This window comes from Mustela lutreola, chromosome 13, assembly GCF_030435805.1.
Source record: "Mustela lutreola isolate mMusLut2 chromosome 13, mMusLut2.pri, whole genome shotgun sequence".
Classification (NCBI taxonomy): domain Eukaryota; kingdom Metazoa; phylum Chordata; class Mammalia; order Carnivora; family Mustelidae; genus Mustela; species Mustela lutreola.
Window position 1 is genome coordinate 64,150,259 of NC_081302.1, and position 13,005 is coordinate 64,163,263.

Sequence of the window (13,005 nt, forward strand, 5' to 3'; positions counted from 1 at the left end):
AAAACAGACTTTTTACCACCTCATGCTGTGATATAAAGGCTTCTTACTAAAGGAATTCCTGACTATTACCAACCCTGCTCTTAGTGGTAAAGACTGTTAACATTTCAGTTCTGTCTGGAGGCCATCACTGGGTCTCTATAACTGGTATTTTCCCATCTGAAAAACACTTTTGCAGATTCCATGTTCTTGTGGCTGTGTACAGTCACAGACACAGTACATATCCTATCATGCAATCAAGTGAAGTCAAGGCAGGGAAGCATAAAAAGATACATACTTACCTTCAGTCATTTATCTTAATTTACAACATAAGCATTTGCAAAACAGTGTGGAGATTCCTTAAGAAATCAAAAATAGAGCTACCCTATGACCTGCAATTGCACTACGGGGTATTTACCCCAAAGATACAGATGGAGAGAAAAGAAGGGCCATCTGTACCCCAATGTTCATAGCAGCAATGGTCACAGTTGCCAAACTGTGGAGAGAACCAAGATGCCCTTCAATGGACTAATGGATAAAGAGGATATGGTTTATATATATAAAGGAATATTATGCCTCATCAGAAAGGATGAATACCCAACTTTTCTAGATGCTGAAAAAGCATTTGACAAAGTATAGCATCATTTCTTGAACAAAACTCTTCACAGTGTAGGCATAGAGGGTACATAACTCAATATCATCAAAGCCATCTATGAAAAACCCACCGCAAATATCATTCTCAATGGAGAAAAACTGAGAGCTTTTCTGCCAAGGTCAGGAACACGGAAGGGATGTCCATTATAACCACTGCTATTCAACATAGCACTAGAAGTCCTAGCCTTAGCAATGAGACAATAAAAAGAAATTAAAGGCATCCAAACTGGCAAAGAAGAAGTCAAACTGTCACTCTTTGCAGATAGTATGATACTTTATGTGGAAACCCCCAAAAGACTCTACTCCAAATCTGCTACTATTTGTACAGTAATTCAGCAAAATATCAGGACATAAAATCAATGTGTAGAAATCAGTTGCATTTCTATACACCAACAGCAAGACAGAAGAAAGAGAAATTAAGGGGTTAATCTTATTTACAACTGAACCCAAAACTGTAAGATACCTAGGAATAAACCCATCCGAAGAGGCAAAGAATCTATACTCAGAAAACTATGAAGTACTCATGAAAAAAATTGAGGAAGACACAAAGAAATGGAAAAATGTTCCATGCTCATGGATTGGAAGAACAAATATTGTGAAAATGTCTATGCTACCTAAAGCAATCTACACATATAATGCAATCCTATCCATTTTTTTTCAAAGAAATAGAACAAATAATCTTAAAATTTATATGTAACCAGAAAAGACCTCAAATAGCCAAAGGAATACTGAAAAAGAAAGCCAAAGTTGGTGGCATCACAATTCTGGACTTCAAGCTCTGTTACAAAGCTGACATCATCAAGACAGTACGGTACTAGCACAAAAACAGATACATAGGTCAATGGAACAGAACAGAGAGCCCAGAAATAGACCCTCAACTCTATGGTCAACTAATCTCCGACAAAGCAGGAAAGAATGTCCAATGGATAAAAGACAGCCTCTTCAACAAATGGTGCTGGGAAAATTGGACAGCCACATGCAGAAAAATGAAATTGGACCTCTTCCTTACACCATACACGAAAATAGACTCCAAATGGATGAAGGACCTCCATGTGAGAAAGGAATTCATCCAAATCCTTGAGGAGAACACAGGCAGCAACCTCTTTGACCTCAGCCGCAGCAACTTCTTCCTAGGAACATTGCCAAAGGCAAGGGAAGCAAAGGTTAAAATGAACTACTGGGATTTCATCAAGATCAAAAGCTTTTGCACAGCAAAGGAAACAGTTAACCAAACCAAAAGACAAGTGACAGAATGGGACAAGATATTTGCAAATGACATATCAGATAAAGGGCTGGTATCCACAATCTATAAAGAGCTTAGCAAACCTAACACCCAAAGAACAAATACTCCAATCAAGAAATGGGCAGAGGACATGAACAGACATTTCTGCAAAGATGACATCCAGATGGCCAACAGACACATGAAAAAATGCTCCACATCTCTCGGCATCAGGGAAATACAAATCAAACCCACAATGAGATACCACCTCACACCAGTCAGAATGGCTAAAATTAACAAGTCAGAAAATGACAGATGCTGGCGAGGATGTGGAGAAAGGGGAACCCTCCTACACTGCTGGTGGGAATGCAAGCTGGTGCAGCCACTCTGGAAAACAGTGTGGAGGTTCCTCAAAAAACTGAACATAGAGCTACCCTATGACCCAGCGATTGCACTGCTGGGTATGTATCCTAAAGATACATACGTGGTGCTCCGAAGGGGCACATGCACCCGAATGTTTATGGCAGCAATGTCCATAATAGCCAAACTATGGAAAGAACCTAGATGTCTACCAACAGATGAATGGATAAAGAAGATGTGGTATATATATATACAATGGAATACTATGCAGCCATCAAAAGAAATGAAATCTTGCTATTTGTGATGACATGGATGGAGCTAGAGGGTATTATGCTTAGCGAAGTGAGTCAGTCGGAGAAAGACAACTCTCATATGATCTCCCTGATATGAGGAAGTGGAGATGCAACATGGGGAGTTTGGGGGGATAGGAAAAGAAAAAATGAAAGAATATGGGATCGGGAAGGAGACAAACCTTAAAAGACTCAATCTCAAAAAACAGACTGAGGGTTTCTGAGGGAAGTGGGAATGGGATAGGGTGGTGGGGTTATGGACATTGGGGAGGGTATGTGCTATGGTGAGTGCTGTGAAATGTGTAAACCTGGTGAGTCACAGACCTGTACCCCCAGGGATAAAAACACATTATATATTTCTTAAAATTTTTTTTAAATGTGCTCTGACAGTTTTAAAAATTAAACATTTTTACTTTCATACATATTTTTGAAAATCAAAAATGAAGAAACTCAAGTAGTCAATAAATAAGAAAAAATATGCTCAATCTTTCTTAGTTTTGTTATTCCTATTTTCTTCCCTTTAGTAGTCACCTTCCACCCCCCACTTCCTTTCCTTCTCTTCCTTTAGTTTTGAAGCAAACATCAAAAAATGTTCACTATTTTTAAAAAAAATGTATTCATTTATTTGAGAGATTTGAGAGAAAGAGAGAGAGCAGGGTGGGGAGCAGAAGGGCAGGGGAAGAGAGAAACTTAAGCAGACTCTGTGCTGAGTGCAGAGCCTGGTGAAGGACTGGATCTCCCCACCCTGAGATCAGGACCTTAACTGAAACCAGGAGTCAGTGCTTAACCATTGCGCCACCTAGGCAACACCCCTTCCAAAATTTTAACAACTATTAATACTAATAACAGTATGTACCTTCTTCTTGTACTTTAATGTATTAATATTTATTTAGAAAAAGAAAAATTAAAAAATATTTTTACCTTTGCCTCCCTTACAGTGAATCACTACGATGTTTTTGTCATCTTGAGACATCCACTCATTCACTTCCTTGGCGAATGCCACCATCTCACTGATTTCAAATGTAAAATTTTTAGTTGAATTAAAATTCATCCAAAAAATCAAGTCCAATATATTTAGATTTCTTTTGACAGCCATCTTGGCATGAAATTTACCTTAGACTGGGGACATTGTGATCATCAATCTTGATTCGCTGGACCCTGTCATGGAAGTACTTAGGATTATAAGCTCTTTCACCTAAAATAAATAATACATAGGTCAGATACATATGCCTAATAAACACAGTAAATGATCAAGTTATGAAGAAGTTCTACTTTTTATTATAAATGCCTTATCCACCTTAACTTTTTTTTAAAGGTTTTATTTATTTATTTGTCAGAGAGAGAGAGAGAGCAAGCGCACAAGCAGGGGGAGTAGCAGAGGGAGAGAGAGAAACAGGCTCCTCATTGAGCAGGGAGCCAGATTTGGGACTCGATCCCAGGACTCTGGGATCATGACCTGAGCAAAAGGCAGATGCTTAACCAACTGAGCCACCCAGGCATCCCCCTTAACCAGCATTAAAAGGAGCTTTCTTACTGGCTCTTGTTGCTTTTAAGAATATTAAGGGTCTGAAAAACAGAGATAGCAGTGGTTTGTCCATCTTGAGTAACCCAACTTATTTGGACTTAACAGGCCTTACTTTTAATTTTATAGTAGGTTACTCATCATATTACCACAGAGCAGAAGTAAATGTGGCCAACCAGAATGCTTGCCTCCTGAAAATGTCTGTTTAATATACAGGAAGAGGAAAAAACAAGACAGAATACTAGGTGGGATATAATCTCTTTTCTACAGGTTTTGTTTTTGAGCATATTTTCCCTTGTTTATTGACTATTTGGATTTTTTTCATATTTGGGTTTTGCTCTCCTCACACCCCACTCCTAGTGAATTAGGAAATGTATTTTTTGAATTGTCTGTCTTCAAAACACAAGCCAGCAGGGAAAACAGAAGTATTTCCCTAAACCTAACACCACTAGAGCAGATTCTACCCAAAATGGCTCTGCCTCAACTTAAGCTTCCTGTCTCCCCGACAGGGCATTTATACTATTGAGATATTTTTTCCCCTACAAAACAGAACCAATGCGAGATGGAGATTTTTAAACTCACTTCCCATCACCCACCAAATACTTATGGTTAAATGAAATGTGAAGACTGAATCATCTTATATGTAGTGATCTGTTTCATATCAATAGTAGCAAAATATCTGGCCATGTACATACTGCATAGATTGTAGATTTGATAGTGTTCTCGATGTTTGGTATCTAAGAACCGCACAACTTCCTAGAAAAAATAGACACATATCATACATAAATCCATATGGCATCAATATAAGCTATTCCTTAGGAGCAAGCCAGAATGGTCATTACCTTTTATTTACTTGTCCTTCACTTAGCACCTTTTAGGGGAGATTTAGAGAATAGAGTACCTACATTCCAAGTCCTAGCTTATCCACTCATGGTTTTCAAATAGTCCACAATGTTGTGCATGACTACCTGAATAACATCTACTACAAATACACATTGCTTAAAGCTACCAGAGACATTTATCTAGCCTTACATAAGTAGGTGAAAATTATGATTTCGTAGTAATATATGATTCTTATCTAGATCTATTTTTGAATAGATAGGTTATTTTTTAAAATTTTTTTAAAAGATTGATTTATTTTAGAAAAAAGAGAGAGAGAACATGAGTAAGAGGAAGGGGGTGGGGAGAGAGAATCTTTAGCAGACTCCCCACTTAGCATGGAGCCTGATGTGGGCCTCCATCTCACAACCCTGAGATCATGACCTGAGCCAGAACCAAGAATCACAGGCTAAACTAACTGAGCTACCCAGGTGCCCAAATAGATAGTTTTTTTAGATCATGATCTGGATATTACCATCAACCTATGCACTATTTAAATGAATAAATAATGCAAAAATGTGTGGTATGATTGTGTGTCTATACATGCATGATAAAAAAAACACATTATATTAAATTTTAATTAAGTGGTGGCAATATGGAGACTTTGGATCACCTTTGCATACTTTCTAAAATGAATACATATGCGTGTATGTGCATATATATACACACACACACGCACACACACAAATATGCATATATGCATAACTTTTCAAATAAGAAATAGTGACCTAAAGTACAGTTACTATCACATACAAATACAGTATTTCTACCAAATTTATCCATTTGAAACACACACAGACCATGTGTCTCTGTACAACAAAATGACTGTAAAAAGGCTTAAAAATTGATGAGTATACTACCCTGACCAATGTTTACTAGCTTCATATTGAGAAAAAGAAAAAACATCAAAATGATCAAGTGGTTAAATTGTCAGTAGGAAATAGTAAATAAAAAAGATAAATACTCTGAGTCTGTAAAATGCTGGAATGGGGGAATAGACTCATATGCATCAAGATTTCATGAGATCCTTTACACTAAAATGAAATCCAGATGGAGTAAAGAATCAGAGATTTTTAAAAACCCACAAATATCTCTAGGAAGTTCAAGTGCATATTAATCAATTCTTTAGATCAAGAAAAACAAAATATTGAATCAATGGAAGATCAACAGATTTAGGTTCGACTTTAAAAATTGGAGATCTCCATAAAAAAATGCCACAGTGCAATAAACAAGATTCATTTTCAGTAAAATGGAGTGAATGGGAACTATGTCTAATATTAACTATAAACTAGTTATACTAGTATAAACTAGTAACCCAAAACAATTTAAATAATACTCCCTCAACTTATAGATAAATGGGCCTAGGACATAAATAAATTCATTAAAGAGAAAATTTAACTGCATAACAAACTATATAGATAAGTGTTCACCTCACCAACAGAGAAGTCTAAACAACAATAAAACAATGGAATACTATGCAGCCATCAAAAGAAATGAAATCTTGCCATTTGCAACAACATGGATGGAACTAGAGTGTATCATGCTTAGCGAAATAAGTCAAGCAGAGAAAGACAACTATCATATGATCTCCCTGATATGAGGAAGTGGTGATGCAACATGGAGGCTTAAGTGGGTAGAAGAAGAATAAATGAAACAAGATGGGATTGGGAGGGAGACAAACCATAAGTGACTCTTAATCTCACAAAACAAACTGAGGGTTGCCGGGGGGAGGGGGTTTGGGAGAAGGGGGTGGGATTATGGACATTGGGGAGGGTATGTGATTTGGTGAGTGCTGTGAAGTGTGTAAACCTGGTGATTCACAGACCTGTACCCCTGGGGATAAAAATATATGTTTATAAAAAATAAAAAATTAAAAAAAAAAAAACATAGCTATTAAAAAAAAAAAATCCCATTTTCACCCATGAAATTAGCCCTTTCCTTTTCAAATGAGAAAATCCAATGTTCGCAAAGATGGCATGAAAATAAAGATTTTGATTTATTGCTAACATAATCCCTTGGATTTGGTAATATATATTGAGAATCCCCAAAATACTCATACTCCATTACCAGGGTATTTAATTCCTAGGAACATATGAGAAAAGGCTTTATGCCTTTAAACCTTTGTGCCTCTGATGCTGCATTATTAATGTTTTTTTAAAATTTCTTTTCAGTGTTCCAGAATTCATTGTTTATGCACCACACCCAGTGCTCCATGCACTACATGCCCTCCATAATACACACCACCAGTCGCATTATTAATGTTAATGACACCTAACTATCCAACATTCAAGCATGATTATAGCACTAATGAAATACCACACAAGCATTAGAATACCGTTTTGCCCTTCATTCTCTCAATAAGCAAACATTTCACAGTATTTAATTTCTGTGCAGTCTTCCTTAGTATACCACACTTATGGACATTCAGCATTTGCTTTTTTAATAAAAAAAAAAAAGAAAATGAAAAACCTGGGGGGCGTCTGGGTGGCTCAGTGGGTTAAGCCTCTGCCTTCAGCTCAGGTCATGATTTCAGGGTCCTGGGATCGAGCCCCGCATCAGGCTCCCTGCTCAGCAAGGAACCTGCATCTCCCTCCCCCTCTGCCTGCCTTTCTGCCTACTTGTGATATCTCTCTCTCTGTCAAATACATAAATAAAAATCTTTAAAAAATACTTGAATGGCTAAGTTTTAGGAATTTTTTAAAAATCACCTCATATTTCTCTATACGTTTTTAAAAAATGATCTCAAGTTCTGAATTTTCTCCAAGAGTCCATCCTTGACTCAATACAAAGATAACTTGCTGCTATGTTTTCTGATCTAAATACTATAGATTTAGTATAGTAAATCTTCTGATCTGAAGACTATAAATCTTCTTCTGATCTGAAGACTATAAATACCTCTTAAACTAACTAGCTCAACAGAGACAAAAAGCATCTAAAAGACAGTTCAACTCTGCCAAGAAACCACATTTTGGGGGACTAGATGTATAGTTTTTGTCCTCAACCAGAATAAAGAATATATAATTGTACCAAGGTCAAAAACTAAAAGATAACTAAGAAGATTTTTAGCAATGTAGGTAATGTAGATCTCCTTTTTCTCAATAGCCTTAAGTTTACAATTCCAGAAACTCTTGGGAAAGTGAAAAATGCTGTCTACTCTTTGAAACCCTTTTTGCAATAACCTCCAACTTTGTCCTAAATAGGCCAACCCTTTCTCTGTGTTCACAAAATATTAACTAACCAGAAGAGTTTACACTGGAAGCGGCTGTCTATCTTAGCACATTCCATGATCTGGAGATGAAAGTGCAACCTCTTTGCCTGCATGCCATGGCAGCACTGGCCACACTTGACACTTCCACCATAGTGCTTGCTTCCTTATTCCCACATATGTCCAATCTTGCTACTTCTCAGAAACACTTGACATTTATATTAGCAAATTTACTGCATATGAAATCTTACTGTTTGCTCTACATGTTACTGTCCATTGCTCTACATATTACTATCCATTGCTCAAAGTCTAATCCTGCACATTTATTCCCTCTTAAGAGTGAAGGGGAACTACATGACCATTTTGCATTCTCTCAGAAATTAATCATGCCAATATCTGAATTTCACACCCTCTAGTCCAACTTGTTAGTTTGTAGATGGCTTTCATCCTAAAAACAACAAAGACATGCTCTGTCCATTACACGTTGTTATCATTGAACGTGTAAGCACCAGCATAGCTCAACTGCCTCATTCTCAGTCAGCCCATGTACCTGAACTAATAGCTCAGACATAAGCCTACACTCAGCAAAAGAGGAAGGTAAATATTCATATGGACAGTAGATATGATTTGGGGGGTGGTTCATGATTCATGAGTTTTATGAAAACTGATGATTTATCACCTCTTCTATTATGTCTATTAAAAATGGTAAAAAGATCATGGTTTATTAGAACTTTGTCAATAACCCAAGGAGATAAGTGTTAAGAACTGAAAAAAAAAAATCTCAATGGTCTAGAGAAAACTCTAGAAGCCAAGAGTAATGTCTTTGCTTTGACTTTACATACTTAATGAAGTTTGTGGCTTTTTAATACCCTAGCCAATATTAAGTGTTGCTAAATTTATATTTATCACCACTAAATCTACAAAGAAAAATGAATCCATTTAAACAAGTTGTAATTAACTCACAGCTCTCAGCCCAACCTACTGAAAAGTAATATTGGCAAAGGATGCTCTATCCCTAGAGATGGATTCTGGCAATTTGAAGATGGCTACCCTAAAGTGCCATAATCCATCCAATGGTTCTGGTCAAATTACTTCAAACTATTCCCATTATGGAATGAATAAAGAAATTTCCACATTAAATAGCAGTTTGGAAAATTTTTCAAAATTGGTCAAGGGAGTAGTAGAATCATGTCTTACAAATAACATAACCTAGATAAGATGTGGTTCACACTCTCCTTAAGACCTTTTTGAACATTTGTAAATTGATTTTGACTGCCCAAGTCCCAAGACTATGACTATGGACTAGTTATTGTTTTTAATTTTTTGCATGTATAGAAAAGCTTCCCTGCCTTAAGTGATTTCATGAAAGATTCAAATACTTAATCCTCCCCTATTGGACTATATCATATGAATTTAGTTGGTCAACGGAATGACATAAAGCAAGTAACTTCAAAAACCTTTATAAGATACCACTCTGGCTCTTGCCTTTTTGCTGTTACATAAGAACACACCCAGGCTAGCCTAATAAAGGATGAAAACATATGGAGCAGATAGGAGTTACCCCACATACCCCAGGTATATGGTGGGATGGCCATATGATCATTAGAGAGCAGTGAGGTAAGGTCATTATAGAGCAGCTGATAAGGAAAACTGAGATTCCATTCCACAGTGGTGATGTAGGAAGACCCTGACTTCACCTTCTCCATGGCCACACCAAATCTACAAATATTAACAGAATAGTTCCTCCTGAAGAACTGAAGGATGACTGAACAGATTCTGCATAACATAAGATAAAGAAGCTACATAGAGAACTGCAAGAGAGAGGGAGGCAAAGCAATGAAGGGAAGCCCCACCTCTGACACTGTGAACCATAGAGGGGAGGGACAATACTGAGGGTTCAGTTAGAGATTCATCTGCCTTAGGGCAAGAAAATAAGCCATGGTTGAAAAGGGCAACTAGGATTTAAAAAAAAAATGTAGCCCTAGAACTCCACCAAATGCTAGGGAAGCTCCTAGAAATCTCTCGAGATTGGACAGGTTGTTGAGTGTCACAGTTCATGCTCCCCTTCTACCTAGATAGTGTAGATAGAAGCACGGTTTACACATCCAAGCTGGTATAGAGCCCCAGTGAGCCCTGGGCCCCTAGCCCACATGAATCCCAGCCATTCTATCAAAATGGCCCTAGTATGACACACACTGGGACACTCCTGCTAGGCACCCACTACACCTCCAGCCATTGTATCAAAGTCATATGCATGCAAAGCACCCTGAAACATTGTAGGCCCCCACTGCATTGGCTTCAGATAGCTTGCTAGGGCACTTACTGCAGAGAATGTGCTGGGACCACCTGGTTCACAGTTGCATTGGCTCCAGCTAACTTGCCAAGGAGCCCTTTGCAGTAAGCACCTTGAGACACCCTGGCCTACACCCACCTCAGCTTCAATAGTTCTGCCAGGGAGTAGTTGTGTGTGGAGAGCCTGAGGCACCCTCACTGACACCTACTTCAACAGCTGTTCTGCTGAGGTGCCACTTGTGCAGGGTGCACCAGGACCTCCCTAAGCTTGTGCTCCACCTCAGCAGTATCTGCATGGAGAGCCATGGGACACATAGCTTTCACCCACTTCAACCAATTTGTAAGGGTCCTCTCAGTGTGTAGAGCCCTAGGACCCTCTGCTTATAGCCACTTCACCTTCAGCTGTGCTACCAGGGTGCTCTCTCTATGTAGACAGCTCCAGGAATGACCTGACTCAGACACACTTCAGTTATGGCCATCCCACCAGGGCAGCCTTCCCATGGAGCGCCCCAGTACCCACAGATCACACAAGCCACAATTCTAGCCAGCCCCTCAAAGTTACTAGGAACACAAGTGTACACAAGGGACAACTATACACACAACCATTCCTTCAAGTTTTGGGTAAGAAGCTTTTCTAATCATAGTAGCAAATACAGAAAATCAAGAAAAATTGGGAGGCAAAGGAATATGCTTCAAATAATAAAACAAAACAAAACAGAGCTAATCAATTTGCCTGGTAAAAAGTTTAAAGTTATGATCATAAAGGTGCTCACTGGTCTAGAGAAAAAAGTGAAATACTCAGGGATAACTTCCACAAAGAGATAGAAAACAAAAAGAACAAATCAGAGTTGAAGAATGTAATAACTGAAATGAAAAACTACTAGATGGCATCAACAATAAGTTAGCAAATGCAGAACACATAAGTGATCTAGAAGATAGCTGAATATCAAAAACAAAAAAAGAATTTTTAAAAATTAGCATAGGTTAAGGGATCTCTTGGACAACATCAAATAAGTAAGCATTTGCATTATTGGGGCCCCAGAAGGAGAAGAGAAAGGAGTAGAAAATATATTTGAAGAAATAATAGCTGAAAACGCCCCTAACCTGGGGAAGGAAGTAACATCCTGGTTCAGGACCCATAGAATTCCAAGCAAGATGAACCCAATGAGGGCCACACCATAGCACAGAATAATTAAAATGTCAAATGTTAATGATAAAGAGAATTTTAAAGGCAGTCAGAGCGAAGCAAAAAGTTACAAAAAGGGAAACCCCATAAGGCTATCAGGTGAATTTTCAGCAGGAACTTTGCAGCCCAGAGGAGATAGGCATGACATATTCAAAGTGCTGAAAGGAAAAAACCTGCAACCAAGTAAACTACCCAGCAAGGTTTTTATTTAGAATTGAGAGAGAGAGAGATGGAGTTCCCTAGACAAGCAAAAGCTAAAGGAGTTCATCACCACCCAACCAGGCTTAAAAGAAATGTTAAAGGAACCTTTTAAAGTGGAAGAGAAAAGGCCTTAATTAGAAGTAAGAAAATTATAAAAAGATGTAAAATATGACAACATAAACACAATACCGGAGGAAGGATTTAAAAAGTTTTTTATAATGTGCTTGAACTTAAATGACCATCAACTTAATTTAGAATGATGTATACATAGAATGTCGCATATAAACCTCATGGTAAACACCAACACAAAACTTATAAAAGATACACAAAAAAGAGAAGGAAAGTCAAGAATAACACTACAGAAATTTATAATCTTAAGTAAAGAGAACAAGAAGTAACAGAGAAGAACCACAAAAACAACTAGAAAATAATCAAAATGACAGTAAGTACACACTGAAAATAATTACTTAAATATAAGTGCTCTCAACACTCCAATCAAAAGGCATAGGGTGGCCCAGTGGACAAAAAACAAAACACAACTACACATTGCCTACAAGACACTCATTTCAGATATAAGGACACACTCAGGCTGAAAGTGAATGGATGGAAAAGATATTTCATGCAAAAGGAAGTGGAAAAAAACCCCAAGGTGACAATATTTATATCACAAAAAGCAGAACTTTAAGACTTACAAGAAGGCACTGCATAATGATAAAGAATCAATTGAACAAGATGATACAACAATTATAAATATCTATGTACCCAACAATGGCACACCTAAATATTTAAAGTAAATATTAATACCCATAAAGGGAGAAAGAGTAATACAATAAGAGTAGGGGAATTTAACACACTTTTTTTTTTAGATTTATTTATTTATTTATTTGACAGACAGAGATCACAACTAGGCAGAGAGGCAGGCAGAGAGAGAGGAGGAAGCAGGCTCCCTGCTGAGCAGAGAGCCCGATGCGGGGCTGGATCCCAGGACCCTGGGACCGTGACCCGAGTCGAAGGCAGAGGCTTTAACCCACTGAGCCACCCAGGCGCCCCAACACAGCACTTTTTAAATAGATATATCATACAGGCTGAATATCAATAAGGAAAGTGTGTCTTTGAACAATACAGTAGGTCAGATGGAACTAACAGATAAATATTCTGTTGTTTTGCCACACAAAAACAACAGAATACAAATTCTTTTTATATGCACACAGAATGTTTTCC

The 13,005-nt window shown here is 37.8% G+C and overlaps 1 protein-coding gene and 1 pseudogene across 1 annotated transcript in view; one reads left to right on the forward strand and one right to left on the reverse strand.

Annotated features, from left to right (window-relative positions):
• LOC131814146 (mitochondrial ornithine transporter 1-like) overlaps positions 1-13,005 on the forward strand; it is a 395,300-nt pseudogene that overhangs the window by 48,518 nt on the left and 333,777 nt on the right.
• The window catches only part of LOC131814150 (phosphatidylinositol 3,4,5-trisphosphate 3-phosphatase TPTE2-like), a 73,280-nt gene that overhangs the window by 19,426 nt on the left and 40,849 nt on the right, over positions 1-13,005 (reverse strand). Inside the window, exons 9-11 of the mRNA XM_059144887.1 lie at positions 4,717-4,777; positions 3,613-3,694; positions 3,421-3,509 (exon numbers count right to left, since the gene is read on the reverse strand). Of these exons, the coding sequence (XP_059000870.1) occupies positions 3,421-3,509; positions 3,613-3,694; positions 4,717-4,777 (232 nt within the window). The remainder of the gene's footprint in view (positions 1-3,420; positions 3,510-3,612; positions 3,695-4,716; positions 4,778-13,005) is intronic.